Source organism: Marmota marmota, unplaced genomic scaffold (assembly GCF_001458135.2).
Source record: "Marmota marmota marmota unplaced genomic scaffold, marMar, whole genome shotgun sequence".
Taxonomy (NCBI): Eukaryota; Metazoa; Chordata; class Mammalia; order Rodentia; family Sciuridae; genus Marmota; species Marmota marmota.
The window spans coordinates 33,199,497-33,215,967 of NW_026000026.1; the positions used below are offsets into that span (position 1 = coordinate 33,199,497).

The 16,471-nt window shown below is 38.6% G+C and overlaps 1 protein-coding gene across 1 annotated transcript in view; it reads left to right on the forward strand.

The window, feature by feature from the left end:
• Positions 1 to 16,471, forward strand: part of Plcb1 (phospholipase C beta 1) — a 727,531-nt gene that overhangs the window by 12,044 nt on the left and 699,016 nt on the right. The window contains exon 2 of the mRNA XM_048811856.1: positions 6 to 156. Coding sequence (XP_048667813.1) covers positions 6 to 156 — 151 coding nt within the window. The remainder of the gene's footprint in view (positions 1 to 5; positions 157 to 16,471) is intronic.

The following is a 16,471-nucleotide window of genomic DNA, read 5'->3' on the forward strand; positions in this document are numbered from 1 at the left end:
GCGAGGGGCGCGTTATGCAATGGGCGCACTGGGAGCGGGCAGGGGCAGCCTCCGGGCGCACAGGTTGTCATCTGCCAAGGCGGACAGCAAAAGGCTGGAGGCTTACGCGCGCTCCTGTGTCCTCCAGGTTTAGAGTTGACATCCTTGTTGGATCTGGTAAACGCCTTCTGAGGGTCTTGTCTGTGGGTTCAGTGGAACAGGAGAAGGAAGCTTTGCCTGGTGACGGGTCCAGAGAGTTTAGAAAGTGGGGAATGTGAAGTTGGGACCAGATGGAACTCGCTGGGTATGGACAAGATGCGCCCCTCTCCTCTCACAGGCGCATCCCCATTACCTCTTTTGCCCCTTTTGAAGAAGGAATGACCCCCAAGTCCGAAACTGTTTAGTGATTTCTACCCTCTTAGCGCTTTTCTGAGAGACACGCGGCAGAGGACACATCGGTCCAGCCGACAGGTGGTCGTTGATGCCAAACTTTAGCGCCTGGCTCCGGAGTAAGGGCCCCTGCGAAGGGCGGAGGAGGACACACCTGGGAAGGGCTAATGAGCAGTAGGGTGCCTTTAAGGGTTGAAGAGGGCTTAGTGGGCCTGCAGGCGGGTAGGGAGGGCTAATTTTTGAGAAATGACCTGGCTGGAGTCTTCAGTTTGAAGCAGACACGTCAAGATGTTCCATAAGTATTACCTGTATCTTTTGCCAGGATGGGTACACCCTACCCCAGTCCCCGGGATCTCCTGGACTTCACATGTAGTCAGACCCCAGGACTTAAAATGACCTCTCTTCCTTCCACCACAGTGACTTTCAAAATATTTAAATGAACAAATCCAGCTGAAAACATGTGATTGAAGTTGCACATTATGGTATCAATTTTTGTCCTGGGTGTCATTCAAAGGGTTTGATAAGAACAACCGCTGAAATAAACTCCAGCTGTCAGGATCTAAGGAAATTTAGGTCCAAATGACTAATACATCTCTTAATCAGAAAGAATTATAGGAGAATGAGGCATGGTTCTTGCTGAAAAGATTTTCCACCTAGTAAATTATAGCCTCTTATCCTCCAGGGTATTTTTCTTTAATCTTCTTAAGCCAATTTCCAGTGTCTGAAAACAATTTAAATATTCCAGGTAGCGAATCCAATTACTTAGCTGAGTGCGTCTGTGTCTATATTTTGTCCAGTTGGAAGCGCAAACGGAACTTGCAGTATGAGCCACAGCTTCCTTGAAAGCTTGTGCCAATTATTAAATGCTGTAGGCAAGGATGTAAACATGCATCTTTTACCATGGACGTTAGACTTTTCTCTTTTCTGTTCCAGTTTAATTGTACCAGATATTTTTGTAAAAGAATAGAATCTAAACAATAAATTCAGACACAGGTTAAATGCTTTGTGTCACGGGGAAATAAAAGAAAATGCAATTCTACAAATAAAATAGTCCTGCCCCTCTTGAGATCCTTACAAGGAGAGCTAATGTGATGATTTACTGAGAAAGAGAGGGACAGGCAGAGAAGAAGGGAGGAGTATTTTTCAAGAATAAAACTGGGAGTTTGGGCGTAAGCTCTGGATTTCTTTACAGTTTTGACTTTAAGCTATATTTTAAGTAATTCTCCATAATTTCCAGTTTGGGAGAAAAATAACCAATGCTGCTTCAACGATGAAGTCTTTATGAAAATACATTTTGAAATATCCAGGTGGATGATTTGTAATATATGCATTTATGTAACAAATATTCGTTGCCAGCCTTGGACTTCATTTCTGGGGTGGTGAAGAGATTAGACAAAATTCTGGCAATTAAGGCACCTTACATACTAGGTAGAAAAGACAAAAATGATTTAAAAAATTGAGAAAGAGAGTGATGCATTGAGACTGTCGGAGGAATCACTAGTGAAAACACCACTGGAAAAAGGGAAAGGTGAAAGAAAGCTCGCCAAGCCTTGCAGCAGTGTTTCTGGGGGAACTATAGGAAGGAGGTAGATACTAAGGAGAGAGCCAGTAGAATCCCAGGTCTTTTTAAAGAGGAAATCTAGAGTGCACCCAGGAGAAAAGTTCTATTTACTGTGATAAATTATTCTGTAGGTGCTTTGATTCCCTTAGTCTCCATGACCTGAGGACTAAGAGGGACCCAGACTTTCTTAAGATTGCCTTTATCCTTCTGTGGTATCTTCTGCTCAACTCTCTGCAGTTCATATTTGGTCTTTTAGAATCAAACCAGTTTAGTCTCTCTGGCTATTCTTATTGCATCTTCATGAGATTGTGCATTGAAGACAAAACAGAACTAAATCTCGAGTCAAAGTCCTGGGTTTACCTCCTGGTTCTCTTGTCAGTCTGTTGTGTAACTTAAGGTAAATCGCTCATCCTCTCTGAACCCTTGTTGCTTCTTAAGCAAACCTGAGGTAATGGTGCTGTTCCTACCAGTTTCAGGTACTAATTGGGAGAAACCAACAGGAGAAAGCAACACTTCTCACACTGAGCATACATCTGAACCATCTGGGAGACTTGGTAATGCTCAGATTGCTGGGTCTCACCCTCTGTTTCTGATTCAGGTGTGGGCTGGGCTTAAAAATCTACCTTTCTCCAAGGGTCTTGGGTGATGCTAATGCTGCTGGTGTGGGAAACCACACTGTGAAAGCCACTGGGATAAGGTTTGTGAATGAATTTGGAAAGTATGACAGACGTAGCACAGTCTCCTTGGCCTGCGTCAGTTTTGGTTGGCTTGTGGATTTAATTTTATTTCTGTGTGTATTGAGAAATTCATTCAATAGTTAAACAACTTAATAATCTTTCATTTACTTGTTATCACTTAAAAAATGGAGAATCCTTCTTTCTTTTCTATAAAAGGAAGGGTTAGCCTACTCATAAAACAGATTCTCGGTATACCGATACAAAGCATCACACATAAAAGGACATTTAAAAATGATGTGTTTGGAGTTATTTAGAATTGCTTAGAGATTACTTCTTATTCCTTAAGTGAAAGCATCATATCCGCTGGTTCTGACCACCATAAAGAGTGGGAGATGTCCCCCAGAGAGTGCCATGCCATACACAATGTTTTGGCTCCCTACCAAAATCCTGGTGAGGCTGTGGATGCTCTTAGGGTGTGAGTGAAAGCTTTCACACTGGCACTGACCAGTCACAACAGCAGGTGGCTAAGAGCAGGAGCCAGAGCCCTGTTGTACTAGGCAGGCATTGACCCTTTTACTGCCTAATCCTGGCAAGGTCTGGTCTTCCTAGGGTTTGGGGTAGGTGGGTGGGGAATTTGGAATGTTTCAGAATTTTAAAACTAGTAATGTAAATGGTGTCAACATTTGAACCTTTGATGCTTCTTAAGCAAACCAGTGTTAATGGTGCCTTTCCTACCAGTTTCATATAGAAGTTGGGAGAAACCAACAGGAGAAAGCAACACTTCTCACACTTGAAGATACATCTGAACCATCTGGAAGACTTGGGAACTAAGTCTGTCCTGAACTTGGCAAGCAGATAAAGAATCAACTTATCACAGCTACCTGTTTCACTAATGATATTAAAGGAAGAAACTTTATGTCCTTGCTTTAATTTTATGTTTTTATATTATTGGGCTTTGGTGGTTGGAAGTGGATATAAAGGACTGTGCACTTTATGGAAAAATGCTAATGAGATAGTGGAAGGAGAGTTACTTTTTCCAACTCGAGTAGAGACCTGGGAGGTAGTGAGACTGGCCCTTTTCTCTCCTGGACCTTGGCTTTACTCTGGATTATTGGACAGGATTTAGAAGAAAAGGGAAAGGACCCCTGCCAACCTTGATTTGCCCCTGTTTCCCATGGCCAGGACCCTGTCTCTTTGTCTCATACCCTGTAGAGAAAGGTTTTCATTTGTTTGTTCTTTCTCTTCTTCATTCTTACTTTTCAAATTTGACTCTCCTTATGGGCAGGTTGCTTCATACATCCCCACCTCAGTTTCCTCAACTGTAATGTGTAGATTGCAGTATTTCCCTCCTCCCCAAACAGTTGTTAAGGCTTCAGCAGTGAAAGCATGTATGTCACTTTGTGTATGGCCTGACACACAGGAAACCCTCAATAAAATGTTCTTTAAAAAAGTTATTGTCTCCTAATAGTAAGAGAATCATGAATTTTTGTCAAGTCAGTGTCAGGTGCTTTTAATATATTCATGGGAAGATCCAGACCTTTCTTTTATTCCCTTTAATTTGTATTTTGATTTTTATAGGTTATAATTTAGAGAAAACCAATCAGTTTTTTTAACCTCCTTTAGAAATTTCAGATGGGTCATGGAAAATGAATCTACATAATTCAAAGGAGGAACCACTCTTTTTTAAGCAAGTCGGTTTGCAAATTATTTAGAAGTTTTATTCCTACTTAAATTATGTATCTCTGTATCTCTCTCTCTTTATATATAAATGTACCCCCCACACATACTTAACCTATATATAACCTTACATCATATTTCCTGTTTCTCAAGGATAATCTAACACTCAAACGTCATAATTGCTAGACTAAGTTGTTTGAGAAAAAGTTTGAAGAAGCTCAGAGGTTTGGATTTCCATTAATGCACTGCTTGTTTGAAACAAGAACTCCCTACCCCTAATTAAAACAGAAAAATTGACAAAGGCAGCATTCTACACAAAAGCTTAGTTAGAACTTTTACATTATATGGAATCTGCTGTTCTGGTTTCTAAAACGATTACAAGATAAAATGACAATGACTGAAGACTAAGGAGGGAGCAGAGGGGAAGTGTTCCTGAGGTTGGAATTCCGCAGCATTCCCTTTGGAAAGGTTATGGGAAATAGGGAACTGACAGCTGAGTTGGAAGTGGGTGGATGCAGATTGGGGTACCCACAGAGGAGGAGTTTGACTGGAAGTTAAGCAGGTGCCTTCTAGAGAGCCACATATGTCCATGTTCAAAGAGTTTTGGGAATTTCTCATTGACAGTAATTACTATGATCTAAATGTAAAAATATAACTTTCTCTGAGTCAGTAAAGGTGTGTTAAGCCTTTTATCAGAGTGTAACATGTATACAGCCAAAGGCACCAGCTGTGTGTCCCGCTGGATTGGTTTTCACAAAGTGAGCATTCTGCTTCATCAACACAAGATCAAGAAACCAGAAGTCACCTAGGGCTCTTTTCTAGCCCCTGCCCCCTCTCCCGGGGTCACCTTTATCCTGATTGCTAACACTAACATCTGTTTTGCCTATTTAGACCTGTTTTGCCTCTAATAGGCCTATTTTTATATTGAATGAAAGCTAAACCAAATCTCTTCATTTTTATTATTGCTGAATTAACCCTCTTGATCACTAACAACAGAAGTGACTTGTTTTTGATTTAGATGGCCCTTGATTAGGTCCTTCTTATCTGTGCTAAGGTGAAGTCTGAGAAGTGTAGCAGGTGCAGTCAATGCCCCAAAGGAGGAAATGGTTAAGCAAAGCTCTAGTGATTTAGCAAGGAATCGTTATGCCTGCAGACCGTTATTGGCAGGGTACAACAGATTCGCAGATTTGTACAGTGCCACTGCCTGAGTATACTTTTCTCCCATGGAGTTTTTTTCTTTCTCATTTTGGGTGCTGGGGATTTAAGCCAGAGCCTTGTCCATGTTCAGCACATAAGCACATGTTCTACCCCGAGCTGTGTCTCTAGCCCTTTTTATAAAAAAGTCAGTTTAAATACTTTTATTTTTACATTTTAAAAACTGAAGTGAAATTCTCCTAACACAAAATTAATCATTTTAATGTAAAACAAAATTCAATAATGGCATCCTGTGTACTTACAATGTTGTACTAACAACATCCCATCCAGCTCCCAAACACCTGATGTAGACGTTGCCAACCTATGGTGCATTAAGGTAATTTGCTCTGGCTATTAGCATATCTTGAATGTGTCCCTTGAAATTTTAGCCTATCAATAAATAGCTTCAAATTATATTTACCTGCAGTGATATTTAAATGGAACAAGAACATTTTGCTTTTTTTGACGGTGAACTTGGTAACCTGTGGTTAAATGCTTCCTTATCAGAATTGTTTCCTGTTATCATGAGCAATAAGTACCAGCATAAATGGAATGGGATTGATTGTGAATTGTTAACTAACGCTGTGGGTCTCCACTTAAATAACAAATCCTTGGTAACTGAAAACGTTAGTTTTCCTGTTACCTGACCTTCTGTTAGGTTCATGCAGCCTTTCAGATCCAATCATAAATTCCATATGCTCAGACAGAGCTCACAGTCTATTTCACCTAATCCTTGCTCAGTCTATTCCATATCTGATCTCCTAATCAGACCCATGTGCCCCTGTCTCAGTAGGCAAGGAACTAGAGACGTATTTCTGGGTTATTTACACACGTGATCCTAAAGAAGCCATCAATTTTTGTAGAAATCTAACTCAAGTAGCATATAAAGGATGGTTAGGCTCTTTAAGTCTCTGATTCCCCTCTGATCTCTTTTAAGGTTTAAAATTTGATTTTTTTTGTTATGTGTTAATTTCAATTTTAGAAAATTTTAATTTCATTTGTACTCTGGAAAGAATGTTTAGGTATATATGTTAATTAGTATTGACTAAATCTATGTAGGTATCAAGAAACTAAATTATTATATATTGGGAAGTAGACTACCATATAAAATGAGAAAAAAAAGAAAGGTATGTAGTACCAAAGCAGAATTAAAAACATCCTGCATCTGCTTTTCATTTTGAGGGCTTTTTTAGTTCAGTGTTTTGTTTCTTTTTGTTGCACTGAAGTTTTATAAGAAGTTTGTGGAAAAAGGGATTAGTTAGCAAAGGAAGCATTTTTACCTGAACGAGTCATGTTCTCTGTCAATACACAGCACTGATACCTAGAAGATTAAGATATTATTATGCCATTAAAAATCAAATTTTCTTTGGAACTTGTCTATGAAATTAGGTATTAGAAATTTAGTTTTGATTCATTTCATAAAAGAGGTCATATGAACTGGGAGTGCTGGTACATGCCCGTAATTCTAACCACTTGGGAGGCTGAAGCCAGAGGATCACAGGTTTGAGGCCAGACTCAGAAACTTAGTGAGACCCTCAATGACTTGGCAATTCTTTTTCTCAAAGTAAACAATAAAAAGGACTTGGGGTGGGGCTGTAGCTGTAGCTAAGTGGCAGAGTGCTTAGCTAGCACATGTGAGGCACTGAGTTAGATCCTTAACACCACATAAAAGTAAACAAATAAAGGCATGCTGTCCATCTACAACTACAAAAAAATTAAAAAAAAAATAGGAGATATTGTTCAGTGGTGAAGCTCCCTAGGTTCAATTCCCAATACTAAAAAAAAAAAAAAAAAGCCACATGAATTTAAAAGGGAGTTGGTTGGAAGCCCGTAGAATAAGTCCACAAGATTGAAAAAAAATTTAAGGAAGCTTGATCATGATCAATCAATCATGATCTTGGGTGTGCTGTGTTGAATGTGGTTGAATCTTTGCATGTATTCCTACATCTCAGGCCTATTTTTAAAAACAAAGCCTAGACATCTTAAGCTACATTTATCAGAATCCCTTGAGGCTAATATTCTACCTGCAAATTAAATTCTACCAAATGGATGCCTGGGCATAAAATTTGGAGGGCAGAGATGTGAAATAGGCCACTCTCCTCCATCTTTTGGGTTGTTTCTGCAGATATATGAGAGACTGAAGAAATAGCATCTTCTGTAGTAAATCTCCATTGCTTCCAAGAGCCTCCTGTGACAGTGGCTACTCCCTATTTTCAGGTTACTCTTCCTGTGATTCTTTTGGACCCTCATAGTTCTTTCTTGATTTCTCACATTCCTGAATGTGGTGGAGGCAAGAGCTGTCCTCAAAGGTCAGAGCTGTGGTGTTCTGAGGTCATTCATGGAGACCCAACCTGAAGCCCATTTCTAGAACCTTCCCATGATTTGATCAATTGCTTCACTGATTGTTTTAAGTTCCTTTATGTTCAAATTTCAAGAAAGTTTTCTGCTTCCTGCATCTACAGTGTGCTGGATATGGCCTTTTATGGCTCTAGGACTTCATGACTTTTAGTCTTCGCATGGTAGTAATCACCTAAACAACCTATATAATCTCTCCCACAATACTACATTTGGAGTTTTGCTATAATGTTGGCTCTAGAATTCAGTATCCAGGATGAGTCTTTGTGGCAGGCACTTATCCTTGTAAAAAACTAGTTTTTATTAACATTCACTCCATTTAGTCATGGAACCTACCTTGGGTGGTGGGAAAAAGCAATTGTTGCTACCATTTGACACAGTGAGCTATGACTTGCTTCAGGACACAAAATTATCAGAGTCAGAATCAAAATTTAAAAATAGATCTTAGAGTTAAATTCAAGACCCTTTACTATCTACCATGATGTCCCCAAACAGGATCCTTTTGGTAACAGAACATTTTTAAAAGAGTTCAAATGAATGCAAGTTGAAAGATTCATTGACTTTTCTAAAAAATCTCCCTGATTTTAAGATTTATACAAATGAAGCTTAATGGCTATGTACACACCTCTTTTGGCTAGTGCTTTCAAGTAGCTCTTTGCATGGCATATATACACAAAGTCAATTTTCGTGTACACTCTGCAGGATTTAGGAATGTGGGAAAACTTCATTGCTGCTTTGAAATACAGAGACCAGTGCATGATCTAGAGTCTTTACAGGTGTTCTATATCCATCAGTCGGTGTGGAAACATTCCTATGGAATGTTGGAGAATGGTGTTAAAACAAAGTTCATTTTTGTTCATTGCTAAATAAGTGACATTTATTGCATATGCTGCAACACTTTATACACTTCCCAACATACGTGGAAATATTCTTTTTGTTGGGTTGTTATTAAGGTTGGTCCCATGGCTTCTTATGGAAATCGTGGATCATGGAAGATGGTAGACCAAAGGAAGTACAGAGGATCAGTCGCTTGCTCTCAGGCAAGGTGCAGAGTGACTTGGAATACAATGTAATGTTCATCTTGGAGAAGATAAAAGAGTTATCTGAGATAACTCAGAGACCAGATCTAGATTGCCAGTGCAGGGAGTGAGTATGCCTTGTCTGCATTACACCTATTCCAGGTCTCCAGGGAGGCTCTAGCGTTGTATTATTTATTGGCTTTCCCCAGGGGAACCACAGGTCTGGCACTTGGTGGGTGCTGGTATTCCCTCTTGTTAGTGGAATGAATGAAAAATGGTTTGGTGTGTCTGGCTCATAGTGGGTGCACATAGGGAGGCACGCAGCCTTGAGGGAGACCTGGAGGATGGGCATATTGACAGGAAACCTTCATGACCTTTGCTGTGTCATATGATTTTGGTTGTAAAGCATACTTTCTATTCCAAATGAAATCTCCCAGAATCCTGAGGGACTCTATGGGCTTCTTAAATAGAGTTTCTCTGTGTGTCTTTGAGAAACAAAATGTTCATCGGCAACACAAAGTTAACTGTTGTCACAGTGCTGATTTCCTTTAAGGCCTAAATACAGCTTAAGGTTGAATGTGTACTCAATGATGATTCTATATTGATTGAAAATTATGGGGCTTTATGTATTTACATTTCTTGTAACTCTTACCAGTGACTCCATTTTTCTTTAAAAAAAGATGTTCATACATACATTCGATGAAAATTGTCCTTCAAGAAATTCAGAATTGTTGAGAGCGACATCCAAAGGTTGACCAGAAGGAGAACATTCTATCACAATAATGATTCACAAAAAGAAAAATGAATGGATCACTCTTATTGATAAAATGAGAAAATTAGCAAGGAAAGGCCTATAGTTTTACAACTTTACTTATAATAAATTTTCCACTGTGGTTTTCCCTCTGTACAGAAGCAATGAAAGCCAGTGGAACAACATTTAACTTCCTCCCATCCCCAGCCCTTGTTCATTGTACTTGGCCCACTCTATCCTTCCACCTGCCCTTTTCCTGAGAGAGCATTTTACCGTATTTATTTATGCTTGGATCCCATCCTTTCTGGCATCTCTGAATCCTGGCTTTATTATTCTCCACCATTACCTCCCTCTCTTTTGACAGTACTTAAGTTTTCCCTCTGTTGGCACTCTGCAGAGAACATAGCAATATGCCTGCATTAGTCTACTTCCCTCTACTATGACAAACATCTGAGATAACCAATTTATAAAAAGATTTATCTAGACTCACAGTTTTGGAAGTTTCAATCCATCATTGATTGGCCCTATTGTGTAGGATGAACACTACATCATGGCAGGAGCATGTGGCAGAGCTCCTGACCAGGAAAGGAAAGAAGAGAAGGGAATGGGGTCCCACAGTCCCCTTTGGGAGTATATCCCCAGTGACCAAATGACCTTCCAGTAAGCTTCACCTTCTGAAGGCTTCATCTCCCAACAGAGTCACTCTAGGGATCAAACCTTTAACACATGGGTCTTTGGGAAACTTTTAAGACCCAAATTATAGTGAGATCATTATTCATAAAAGCCCCAACATAAATCTATCACAACGCTCCCCAGCCCTTCTTCCTCCTTTACTTACTGCCCTCTCTCTCTTCTCTTTCCCTCTACAAGGAAAGGGTAATTTCTATTCACTGTCTCACTTTCTTTGCTACCCACTTTTTACCCCTCCAAGCATTATTTTCCTCTCACCACTGCTTTCAAATTGCTCTTGCCATTTCTTACAATGCCTTCAAAATTTCTCTTGCCATTCCATGAAATAACTTGCTAGGTGCCAATGGCGACTGATATTTTTCATAGTCCACCTAGCTTCTTTTTTGGCAGTACTCTTCCACTCATCCATTCACCCATTCAGTATTCATACCTTATAAATTTATTGATACCTCTTATGAGATATTATGGTAGTGTTATGGACTTATGATGATAAATGGTTTGGTTCTTGTGCTCATAGAGTTTTTCTTTCACCAAGGGAGATAGATGGTAGACCAATAGAGGTATAAATATTTTATTATAATTGTTATAAGTGCTACAGAAAAAAATAAAATAAAAAAGAGTGCAAGTGATTATAAGAACCATGGAAAGTTTCCTAGGAGAATTTCTATTTATGAAAAGACCTGACTTGTAAGTAGGACTTGGGCCAATATAAGAGAAATGTGTCCTGCTGAGGGAACATTCCAAGCAGTCAAGGAGCAGAGGACTTTGAAGGCAAAAGCAGGATAAGCAAATGGGGCATGCAGCTCAAGTAATGCTATGTGGATAGCAAGAGCGTGCCTGTGTACTGCCTCAGTCCTAGCAGATTTTTGGACTTATCATAACATTAACAGGAGACCATTAAACTTGTGGTTTCTCAGTTTTGACACTACTGACATTTGGAGCCAGACAATTCTTTGTTGTGTTGTTCTAACTTGTGTATTATGGGATGTTTAGCGACATCCTTGGCTTCTAATCACAAGATGCCAGCAGTAAAACCCCCAGTTGTGACAATCAAAATTGCCTCTAAACATTGCCAAGTTCCCCAAGGTGCAAAATTGCTCCTAGTAATAAAATGATATGATATACTATCAACTGATTTTTAAATATCAGGCTACTTCTCATTCTCACTATCTTGTACTTACACAGAGACCCACAAACACACACACACATGCACACAGGGCCAGTAAGTACATGAAAAGATGTTTAACATCATTAGTCACCAGATGAATGCAAATTATGACCACAATGAGATGTCACTTTATATCCACCAAAGCTATATCTCACTGAAATGACCAGTTTTGTCATCCAGGAACTCATGAGGCAATGAGAAGCTTGACTGATGGGGAATCAGGAATTTCACTTTGTTCCCTGGTTTGGCATCTGGTAGATCTGGCCTGGCACTGGAAGAAGCATACTTCCAATTTTTCCCCATATTCTTTTAAAAGGATTTTTATCCTTTTCAGTAAAAGACAAGCAACTTTTTTTGGTGGGGGATTATATATATATATGATTGCAGAATGCATTACGATTCTTATTATACATATAAAGCACAATTTTTCATGCCTCTGGTTGTATACAAAGTATATTCACCCCAATTTGTGTCTTTGTACAGGTACTTTGGATAATAATGTCCATCACATTCCACAATCTTAATTATACTTCTTTACAATGTTTTACATCCTCTACTTTGGAATTTCTTGCCTCCTCTGCTTTATTTTAGGAAATTTCAGACTAGACACACCCCTAGAGGAAAATGCTCATCAATGTTGATGCATATGGAAATTTCACTTCGATGATCCTAACTTAGCACTCTAGTTTCATATCTAAGACAGTCCTCATTGTGTTGTTATTTCATAGTCAGTGCCTTATGGCTTATGTTTGATGGACATCCACTTTGATATTCAGTTACCCTTAGACTTCTTCCTTAGATAGCATTTTCCTCTGGTGTATCTATTGCCATATTTTCCTTAATGCTTTCTAATATAAATTTTGGGCAATCCCAAGATTTTTATTTTCCTTGTTAAATCTGTAATATTGATTAGCTTAGAAACACATGTCTATTTATGTAAGTTCTCTTTTAATAGCATAAACACATAAACATTGCTGGGAATTCAGAATTGTGGTTGACCTTGGTCAACAGACCTCTGACAGTGGTGCTAAGGAATGCACTGTGGGTCCGGGACTGATCCTTGACATTAGATTTGAGGTCTAGGGCTATATTTTGTATCAGTTTATTAGGACTGCCATAACGGACTGGGTGGCTCGCATGATAGGAATTTATTTTCCCATAGTTCTGGAGTCCAGAGTCCAAGATCAAGGTGTCAGCAGGGTTACTTTCTTCTGAGAGCCATGAAGGAAGCATCTGTTCCAGGGTTCTCTTCTTGCTTTGTAGATGGCTGACTTCTCCCTCTTCTTTATTTTAGTTTATTAGAGTTTCAGAGGTCTCAGGAGTACCCTTCTAAGATACATCCCAGTGACTCACCTCCTCCTGCTTAGCCCCACCTGCCTACAGTTACCACAGAGTCCGTCCATTCCAAGTAAGAGTGATCTGAGAATCAGTCCAAAACCCACAGTGCATTCCTTAGTGCCACTGTCAGAGGACTCTTGGCCATCCTTGACCACAGTTCTGACTTTACAGTGATTCTTGTGTCTTTATACAATTACAAGAGAACACAGAGACACATGTGCTTCTAAACTAATCAATGTATGGGTTTCACCAAGAAAATAAAAATAAAATCAAGGATTCCATAATTTAACCTTTGAATATCCCTGTGGAAACACAGGAGCTTTGGGGGATGCCTCATATCCAAACCATAACACTTTATCTTCAAATTAGTACAGTCACACTTTGAAGTTATAACATCTGGACATGTGATTTGGTGGGGGAGGAGGTGAACAATTCAATTCTTAGCATTCCTCTGCCTGGTAAAGTGTGTCTCAGATGGCAGTAACATGATAACTGTTATTAGATGTTTGAAGAATTGAAACTTAAAGTAACTAGATTTATTTTGTAATATTTAGATGTTAAAAATTAGATGATAGCTGTATACACGAGGAGGAAAAAAGCTATCTAGTTGGAATTGTCTGAGGAGAACTAAGTTTGTTTAGTGAGAAAGATTTCTATGTTAAGGAGAGTCCTCAGCAAGGAGGTGTACTGCTTTATAGAAATATCATGCAAGCCACATAGGACACTTTTAAAGTTTCTAGGGGCTGAAGTTGTGGCTCAGTGGTAGAGTGCTTGTCAGGCATGTGTGGGGCACTGGCTTGATTTATATATAATATAAAAATATTTTCTAGTAGCCACTTAAATCAGTAAGAAAGAAACAGGTGGAATGAATTTTAATAATTTATTCTATTTAATAATGTGTATGTTTTAATGTGCAAAAAATATAAAAAATTATTAATGAGGTGTTTTAAATTCTTTCTTTCATTCTCATTCTTTGAACTCTTACAACACATCTTAGTTCCAGAAGCCACAAATCAAGTGCTCAGTTTCTCCAGGGTTGTCACATGGATTTTGCATTGGAGACTATATTCCCAGTGGGATAGGCAATGTTAGCTTTTTTACTGCTGTGACTAAAAGATCTGACTAGAATATTTTTAAAGGAGGAAAAGTTATTTGAGGGTTCATGGTTTTGAGGTCTTAGTCCATAGAAGGCTGGCTTCATTCCTCGGGGCTCAGGGTAAAGCAGAACATCATAGTGGAAGTGAATGACAGGGAGAAGCAGCTCTCATGCTGATCAGAAAGTGTAGAGAGAGAGGGTCTCCAAACGCCAGATACAAATATACACCCCAAAGCCGAAACCCCAATTCCCTATCTACTCCAGCCACATCCCACCTGCCTCCAAATACCACTCAATTAATCCCATCAGGGATTAAGTCATTGATTAAGTTAAGGCTACAACCCAATCATTTCTCCTCTGAATTTTCTTGCATTGTCTCACACGTCAGCTTTTGGGGGATACCTCACATCCAAATCATAACAGGGGGCCAAGAAAATGGTTCTTGGGGGACAAAAAGTATCTTCTCACCTTTTTAAAATAAATCCCAGATATACATGCAGCATATAAACAGATATTTAGGATATCTGTAATATTAAAACTTCATGAGGAAGGACCAGGAAAATAAATATATCTAAAAAGACTCCTTGGTGTGGCAATAATGACAATATGTTGAGATGAATTGGTGGAGTGCATGTATTTGTAGGTTTGCTTTCTATTGTAGCTTAGCTAGGTTTCCCTCAGCAAGTTATTTAGCCCAAACCTTGGCCTATTAATATGTAAAATGTGACTTATAAGAACTACCTCTTCAATTATTATACGTACAGTCATGTATTTAATGGTGGGGATCCATTATTCTTGAGAAATATGTCTTTAGAAATTTTGTTGTTGTGAGAACAACACAGGGTGTATTACACAAACCCAGACAGTATAGCTTAGTACATAGCTAGGCCACATCATGCAGTGGTTTGTTCCTAGGCTACAAACCAGTACAGCATGTTACTGTAATGAATAGTATAGACAACTGTAACAAGGGCAAGTATTTTTGGGGTCTAGACACACCTAAACATAAGACAGGTACAGTAAAAATACTAAGGAATAAGACTTTTCCAGCTTCATTATAATCTTACAGGACCTACATATTATACAAGGTCCATTGCTGACCAGATTGTTATGTGACACATGACTAGACACACACAAAGGAGAAAATCCATGGGGTGGTAGAGAGGGAAAAGGAAAAGAAAATTGGGGGATCTCATGAATATTGGAAAATAGTAGAGTAGAGGAAAGGGACCAGGGGAGAGTAGAGGGAAGGGAAAGGGGAAATACTGGGGAATGATATCAGACAAGTTTATATATAAATAAATAAATGGAGTTTATTGAAATTCATGGAGTTGCAGTAAATAGCAGTTGAGACAGTAAGACAGTCTTCTTTCTTCAATTGACTTCATGGAATTTATACTGTTTCGCACAGACAGAATCCAAAGTACTTTCAGAGTGTATTCTTTTTTAAAAATTTTGTTTTATCTGTTCTTTTTAGATATACGTGACAGTAGACTGTCTTTTGACATATTACACATACATGGAGTGTAACTTCCCATTCTTGAGGTGGTACACAATATCAGCTAAATCACACTATTATATTGTGTACATGTGTGAATACGTAAAAACAGATCCCAACATTATGTATAACTATAATGCTCCAATACAAAATATGGGAAAGAAAGAAAATCCATGGGAAGGTCATACCACAGTGACTAACCTAGAACAAATGTTAAGGATGGGTCCATTGTTATTCTATCAGGGATTTTTGTAAAAAACAAAAAAATATATGCTGGTATTAGGGGGAAGTTTGGGTCACTAATGCCTTTGGTAGTTTTTCTCAGTTTCTTTAGGATTTATCATTGATTTATATCAGCTAATTGATAAGAACATTTTTATTATAATAAAGAGCTACAGGCTTTGGTAATGTTAATGTGATCCTGATGAGTATTTTTCTTGCTGAAATGTTTGTCATTTTTTTGGATGTTAAGGTTTTGTGGAAATTCTTTGTTTCTCTCTCTCTCTCTCTCTCTCTCTCTCCCCCTCCCTCCCTCTCTTTGCTTATAAAAAGAAAAACCTCTATTAACTGGATAAAATGGGAAACTTGAGGGCTGGGGATGTGGCTCAAGCCGTAGCGCACTAGCCTGGCATGCGTGCGGCCCGGGTTGGGTCCTCAGCACCCACCACATACAAACAAAGATGTTGTGTCCACCGAAAACTGAAAAATAAATATTAAAAAAATGAGAAACTTGAATAGATTAGTAATAAAAAACAAAATTTAAACTTTTGATAAAGATTTTTTTCGACAAAATTCTAGGACAGCACTGTAGTCACCCTTACGTTTTCACATAGAGGTGATATCTTACAGAAATTACAATTTAAAATTAATAGTACTTTTGAAGAATAATTGTAATCATGTAGGAGTTATTACAGGAATATAAGAATACTATTTTAAAATATGTTAATAGATCAAATCAATAACTTAAAAAGTATGAAATTCAGAAATTCCTTTACTTTGTTTCTTGACTGTCCTTTATGGGCCTGAAGACTTTTTGAAGATTGTTAAGTAGTAGCTTCTTATCATTATATGAGTCTTT